General features: G+C 40.5%; 2 protein-coding genes across 2 annotated transcripts in view; both read left to right on the forward strand.

Annotated features, from left to right (window-relative positions):
* On the forward strand, positions 134 to 3,019 carry LOC104739428 (GTPase LSG1-2). The gene is made up of 7 exons (XM_010459775.2): positions 134 to 493; positions 702 to 803; positions 905 to 991; positions 1,198 to 1,291; positions 1,381 to 1,437; positions 1,522 to 1,601; positions 1,687 to 3,019. Exons 1-7 carry the CDS (start codon positions 267 to 269, stop codon positions 2,801 to 2,803), a joined length of 1,764 nt encoding a protein of 587 aa, XP_010458077.1. The 5' UTR covers positions 134 to 266; the 3' UTR covers positions 2,804 to 3,019.
* LOC104739429 (serine/threonine-protein phosphatase BSL2) overlaps positions 3,498 to 7,444 on the forward strand; it is a gene marked incomplete in the record, with an annotated part of 8,762 nt that continues 4,815 nt past the window's right edge. Inside the window, 11 exon segments of the mRNA XM_019236024.1 lie at positions 3,498 to 4,233; positions 4,763 to 4,823; positions 4,929 to 5,007; positions 5,125 to 5,204; positions 5,296 to 5,390; positions 5,491 to 5,590; positions 5,687 to 5,756; positions 6,211 to 6,312; positions 6,390 to 6,471; positions 6,661 to 6,840; positions 7,175 to 7,442. Of these exon segments, the coding sequence (XP_019091569.1) occupies positions 3,768 to 4,233; positions 4,763 to 4,823; positions 4,929 to 5,007; positions 5,125 to 5,204; positions 5,296 to 5,390; positions 5,491 to 5,590; positions 5,687 to 5,756; positions 6,211 to 6,312; positions 6,390 to 6,471; positions 6,661 to 6,840; positions 7,175 to 7,442 (1,583 nt within the window).

Consider the following 7,444-nt stretch of genomic DNA (forward strand, 5'->3'; position numbering starts at 1 on the left):
TTTTTTTTTTTTTTTTTTTTTTTTACTTCTGTGCTCTCTCTCTCGACTCCGATGAGCGTGTTTTGTTATTTATTTATTTATTTTAGAATTAAAATTATAAAAACAAAATTAAAATTGTAAAAAAAAAAAAAAAACAAAGACATCGTAAGCTTAAGGCGCCGTCGAATCCATCTTTTTAAGGGTTTAGAGACTTTTAGGGTTTACTGAGAAGCGGAGGCTGAGAACGAGAGAGAGAGAGAGAGAGAGAGAGAGAGAGAGAGAGAGAGATGGGGAAGAGCGAAAAGACGTCGCTTGGGCGATCGCTGGTGAAGCACCACAATCATATGATTCAGGAATCGAAAGATAAAGGCAAGTACTACAAGAATCTTCAGAAGAAGGTTCTAGAATCCGTCACGGAGGTCAGCGACATCGACGCCATCCTTGAGCAGGCCGAGGAGGCGGAGCGTCTTTACACCATTAATCATAGCTCCTCCACTCCTTTGTCAATCAATCTGTAGGCTTCTCTTTTTTTTTTTTTTTTTTTTTTTTTTTACTTCTGTGTCTTTTGATTGGTTTGGTATGTGCGTATCTGTTTGCATAAGCTCGATAGATTCAATTTGGTTTTGGTAACCAGTAATCAATTACTTCTCATCTTGATGAACAATTTCATTGGTATATGTGCTCGCTCACTGGCCTGTTTGTTTAATGTTTTTTTGGAACAGAGACACAAATTCCAGCTCAAGTGTTATAGCAGCTGAAGAATGGAGAGAGCAACAGAAGATAGAGGAGGCTTTACACGCCGGTAGTCTTCAAGTGCCTCGAAGGCAAGTGGTTCTATTCTCTTTAGATTTACTCTTTTTTTCTTTTTTTCTTCTCAGCTCTGAGACAAAGTATAATTTTTTTTTCTATTCTTTAAAATCTTCAGACCTCCGTGGACACCCGAAATGTCAGTGGAGGAGCTTGATGCTAATGAGAAACAAGCTTTTCTAAATTGGCGCTGGATGCTTGTCAGGTTAGCTTTTGTTTTGTTTTACCCCATCTTAGTGATCCTATTATTGATTTTGGGTTTTCAGTATGTGTACTCTAAACAAATCGGTATTTGGCTCACCACCATCTTAGTGATCCTATTAATGATTTGATTTTGTCATGTGCACGTTTCTATATGGCTTATTGCTGTTTGCTTATGCATTTTTCATATTCTCCTGTGTTTTGGTTTAGTCTTGAGGAAAATGAAAAGCTTGTGTTGACTCCATTCGAAAAGAACCTAGACATCTGGAGACAGCTTTGGCGAGTGCTTGAACGTAGTGATTTGGTAAGTCTTTGTCAAGGGTGTATTTTCCCTCTCGATAAGTTCAATTTATGGGCGACACAGTTTTGATATATATACTTATCCCTTTTCAGATTGTTATGGTAGTTGATGCTAGAGATCCTCTCTTTTACCGCTGCCCTGATCTTGAGGTAGTGCATTTCCTCCCAGCTTGAAACTCCACTTGGCACCATTTTCCTGATTCATGTTCACTTAAAGATTTTTTTGTGAATCAGGCATATGCTCAAGAAATTGATGAGCATAAAAAAATTATGCTTCTAGTTAACAAGGCGGACCTTTTACCTACTGATGTCAGGTTAGCCAATCTTCTTGTGCCTTACTACTTTGCCTCCAACCTTTTGTCTTCTAATCGAATTGTTTATCTTTTGAAATATCTGCAGGCAGAAATGGGCAGACTATTTCCGCCTTAACAATATCCTGTTTGTTTTCTGGTCAGCCATAGCTGCTACAGCTACCCTAGAAGGTAAAGTCTTGAAAGAGCAATGGAGACAACCCGAGAACTTACAAGAGACAGATAATCCAGACATTATGATATATGGCAGGGACGAGCTCTTGAGTCGATTACAATTTGAGGCTCAAGAGATTGTCAAAGTAAGGAACTCTAGAGCAGCATTATCGCAGTCATGGACTATTGAATGTCAACGTGATCAAGCCGTGGTTGGATTTGTTGGGTACCCAAATGTAGGAAAGAGTTCTACAATCAACGCATTGGTGGGTCAGAAGCGAACAGGTGTCACCTCTACCCCGGGGAAAACAAAGCATTTCCAGACTTTGATAATCTCTGATGAGCTTATGCTATGCGATTGCCCTGGTTTAGTCTTCCCTTCGTTCTCAAGCTCGAGGTATGAAATGATTGCTCGTGGTGTACTTCCGATTGACCGGATGACGGAGCACCGTGAAGCTATTCAGGTGGTGGCAGACAAGGTCCCTCGCCGTGTCATTGAGAGCGTCTACAACATATCTCTACCCAAACCAAAAACCTATGAGCGTCAGTCCCGCCCGCCTCATGCTGCAGAGCTTTTAAGAAGTTACTGTGCTTCTCGTAGCTATGTTGCCTCTAGTGGATTACCTGATGAAACGAAAGCTGCTAGGCTGATTCTGAAAGATTACATTGGAGGTAAGCTGCCACATTATACAATGCCACCTGGGATGACCCAAGGTGATGAACCAGATATAGACGACACTCAAGAGCTCGGCGATATTCTCGAAGGTTCAGAGTCGGAAGACTCTGCAGTAGGAGATGAGACAGAGAGCGAGCAAGTTCCTGGTATTGATGATGTGCTAGATGATCTGAGCTCGTTTGATCTTGCAAATGGGCTTAAGTCTTCGAAGAAAGAGACGGCGAAGAAGCAAACCGCGTCACACAAACAGCACAAAAAGCCACAAAGGAAAAAAGATCGGACTTGGAGGGTTCAAAACACAGAAGATGGAGATGGGATGCCTGTTGTTAAAGTATTCCAGAAACCGGCTAACACAGGTCCTCTCATGATGCGGTGATCAACATATCGTAGTCATCAAGAGCAAAGATAGTGGTTGGTAACCAAAGCTACTTAAAAATGTTTTTTGTCTTTTTTTATAATGTAATTGAACCTGTTGCGGTTGTCGAGTCTCTTAATGTATTTGTTTCCATGTTATATTTAAGTCTTATTTTGAGGAAAAAAGAAGAGAAAAGTGACAACTCAAATCTGGTGGAAATTGGAATTGTATTTGCCACTTGGAGATGCCCATCGTGTTGTATTGAGAATATTATTATAGCCATAAATAGAGTTTTCATGGAACTTAAAATTGTTTCTTATTTAAGTTCGGACTCTTTTTAAAACATTCATTAGTGAAAACGAAAGTTAAAAAGACTCAATAACCAATTACATTTTTGGTAATAATGTCATTATTACCAAAAAGAATAAATCAAAACAAATATTCCTATTATACCTGAAGTAAAATAATAGAGTGGAGGGGTTCGTACGTTTGGTGTAGAGTTTGGTTCGTGTCTCATCTCTCTTCGCTCGTTCTTTTCGCGTCCTTGACCTCCCTTGTTGAGGATTGTTGTTGTTGCTACGGCTGCTGCTGATTAGGCTTTTGTTGTACTACTATACAGAAAGAAAGAGGAGAGAGAAACTTTTGGGATAACCAACAAAAAAAAAAAAAAAATTCGTTTTCCTAATTTTTGTGAATGTCCGCTTCGCTTCTTCGTTTTTAATTTCTTTCTTCTCTTTGGGAAGAAAATAAAAAATAAAAAATAACTGTTTCTGTTGTAAAACAAAGCAAAAGCTCGCTCCTAAAGGATCTGACCGACCCGTGAAAGGAAACCTAGGGTTTCGATTTTTTTTTTACCGGAATTTTTCTCGGAAAGCGGGAAGTTCACATCAGAGATGTTGATCAGGAGATTTGCTTTTCTCTGAATCTTTAGGCTGGATCGGTCTTAGTTAGGTTTTTTTTGTAGAAGCTGTAAGGTTTGATAATAATGGATGATGATTCGTCTATGGTGGCTGACAACGATCAAGATCGAGAGTTTCAAAGCCTTGATGGAAGCCAATCTCCTTCCCCTATGGAGAGAGAGACGAACGACCAATCACCACCTCCCCAAGGCGGATCGGTGCCAGCGCTTCCTCCGTCTTCGGATCCTAATCCGACTAGTTCTCAACAGCAAACTGATCCGGTTGTGGGACAAGAGCAGCACCAGGCGCAAGTGGTTGGTCCTAGGTGTGCACCTACGTATTCGGTGGTTGATGCTTTGATGGATAAAAAAGAGGATGGCCCTGGTCCTAGGTGTGGTCACACGTTGACCGCTGTCCCTGCTGTTGGTGATGAAGGCACGCCTGGTTATATTGGTCCTCGTCTTGTTTTGTTTGGTGGTGCGACGGCTCTTGAGGGTAATTCTGGTGGTGGTGGCACCGGCACTCCTACTTCTGCTGGAAGTGCTGGCATTCGTACGTTTTCCTTCTTCTTCTTTGCTCTCACTTTGTTTATTTCTTTTCTTGAGTTGTCTCCGCTCTACATTTTGTCTTAGTTCTTTCTCTATTCACATCTCAAGGTTGCAGGTTTAGTTCCTTACTCTCAAGGTTCTCTCCTGAATGATCGAAAAAGTTTACTAGTTTCTCAAGTTTTAACCTTTCTGATAGAGGCTTGTAACCTTCTCAAGATTTAGCGATTACTGAAATCTACACTGGTTATTTGCTTTCAATCCTTGTGAGTTCGTCTCACTTTAGAAACTTTGGTTCTAAAAAGCTTCATCTCTGTTAATTTAGCTGGCAGTGTCAGTTAAAAGCGTTTTCTTAAATTTTATTGCTTTGAGTCCTTTTTCATGTGGAATCAGTTGGGTCAATAGTAGCTGTGGAAAATTAGATCACTAATTCTGTTAACTTGCTGATATATTCTTTGTTCTAGCTCTTGTTTTTTTCTGAAGGCTCCTAGACTTACTGGTTGTATTAAGTAATTAGAGTGTTCTTTGCTGTGCAGGGCTAGCGGGTGCAACTGCCGATGTTCATTGTTATGATGTACTTTCTAATAAGTGGACTAGGTGAGCATACAATGTGTATTTTTATCCTAATTATGAAAACAGCATGATATCCTGGGCTTTTAAACATTTCTGGATACCAGTTACTTAAATGAAGTGTGGCTGCAGGCTTACACCCTTCGGAGAACCACCAACCCCGAGGGCCGCACATGTTGCAACTGCAGTCGGGACCATGGTAGTTATTCAGGTAGGAGTTAAAATGATGCTATAATATTAAATTATATGTATGATGTAAGCTTATCAATCTAAGATGAGCATTTTCAGTCAGCTATGAAAGTGCCTGTAAATTTTATCTGTGGTGCAGGGTGGAATTGGCCCTGCTGGTTTATCGGCTGAAGACCTTCATGTTCTTGATCTCACTCAACAACGGCCTCGATGGCACAGGTTTGAAAATAAACCTGCCACTAGTGGCTATCTCGGTTTAAAATTCATTTTACTAGTTTTTGTCTTAATATAGATTATGTTCTCTATCCAGGGTTGTTGTTCAGGGTCCTGGACCAGGACCGCGTTATGGACATGTCATGGCACTTGTGGGACAAAGGTATCTCATGGCAATTGGTGGAAATGATGGTAAGCAGTTTTCCACGTTAGCTTATTCTCAGTGTTTTTTGAAAGAGCATCATATTCTTCTTAAATCTCCCCGCTTCTTAACTCCATTTTAAACTACCAGGAAAACGCCCACTTGCTGATGTATGGGCCTTGGATACTGCTGCCAAGCCTTATGAATGGCGTAAGCTGGAACCAGAAGGGGAAGGTCCACCTCCCTGCATGTAAGTTTGGTTAGACTCCTATATGATAATATGATTGTGTGCTTTGCACTGGACTAATATTGTTCTTTTTCTTTTCTATTTGTACGTTGTAACTAGGTATGCAACTGCAAGCGCGCGTTCCGATGGTCTTCTTCTCCTCTGTGGCGGAAGGGATGCAAACAGTGTGGTAAGTGAAGAGATTTGTTACAGTTTTGCCCAATTATTTCTTTGAAAATAGACAGTGAGCCACTTATAGAGGCATGCCATAGATTATCCACTTTTGCTTTATTGTGAGATAGAAAAGGGACCGTGAGATTTAGTCATTTTTTATGGAGGTTGAGTTTTGTCACGGAGCAAATTGATGATTTATTAATGGTGCAATGAACAATAATTTTTCTCAGCTAAATTTTTTTTTAATCGTGCAATGAACAATCTTCATTCTATGTTCCAAAGCAGACGGAGATGTACCTCTTCTCTGCTAAGTAAATTAGTCAAGAGTTTGTGTTTCAGTTATCTGTTTATACATGATCTTGAAAAGTTGTCAAGTCTGCGTAAAGTGAAATTTGAAACTCAATGGACTGCCCTAATCTTGAATGCTTATTTGGGGGGATTAATATTTTTTTCCACATTTAAATTGATAGCCTCTGGCCAGTGCATATGGACTTGCGAAGCACAGAGATGGACGTTGGGAATGGGCCATAGCCCCTGGTGTCTCACCGTCTTCTAGATATCAGCATGCTGCAGTATGGGATGCTTCTTTCTCTTTGGTTCTCTTCTCTGTCCTCACCAGATTAATTCAATCGTTTGATGGATTATTTAGGTCTTTGTAAATGCAAGACTTCATGTGTCCGGTGGGGCACTTGGAGGTGGACGCATGGTTGAAGACTCATCCAGTGTTGCAGGTTAGGAAACAATCTGATGTCTATGCTGTTGAATTTTCATTGAGGAAATACTCTCTTAAGTCTTCTGTTGGCCATTGTTGAAACGTGTCTCATATATAGACGAGAGCTGTAAATAATGCTTTTGTACTCAACGTGCTGAGTTCATCCACGGTTCTCTCTTTGATTATATCATCTATTGTCTTTGTACAGTATTGGATACTGCAGCAGGTGTTTGGTGTGATACGAAATCAGTTGTTACTACTCCAAGAACTGGCAGGTACAGTGCTGATGCAGCTGGTGGGGATGCGTCTGTTGAGCTGACTAGGCGTTGTAGGCATGCTGCTGCTGCAGTTGGTGATTTGATATTTATCTACGGTGGTTTACGTGGAGGTAAAGAGAAAATCTTGGCAGAATTTTGTTAATGTACCTATGATGTATGATAGACCACCGTTGTTTAGATTTCACAGTTTCTTGTGCATGGTTCCCAATGATGACGAACCAATATATATGGTTGGAATGTTCCGTAAATGTGGCAGACGTGATACTGTAAAATTACACTTTCTTAACTAGGTATTATTTTTCGTTAGAATCTGACAGACTATCACAGAAATATCAGTTATAGCAAATTTCTACATTCTTAAAGAAATAGTTCTCTCTCTCTCTTTTAATCTGTTTTAGCAATTATGGGTTCACAACTTAATTATATACATTGTTGATACTTTAGGGGTGTTACTCGATGACTTATTGGTTGCTGAAGATCTTGCTGCTGCGGAAACAACCTATGCTGCTTCTCATGCTGCTGCAGCTGCGGCAACAAATTCGCCACCAGGTCGATTACCTGGAAGGTATGGTTTTTCAGATGAAAGGAACAGGGAGTTATCTGAGTCAGCCGCCGATGGCGCTGTTGTGCTGGGAAGTCCTGTTGCACCCCCTGTAAATGGTGATATGCATACGGATATAAGCTCTGAAAATGCGTTACTTCCAGGAACTCGGT

This window comes from Camelina sativa, chromosome 14, assembly GCF_000633955.1.
Source record: "Camelina sativa cultivar DH55 chromosome 14, Cs, whole genome shotgun sequence".
NCBI classification, from domain to species: domain Eukaryota; kingdom Viridiplantae; phylum Streptophyta; class Magnoliopsida; order Brassicales; family Brassicaceae; genus Camelina; species Camelina sativa.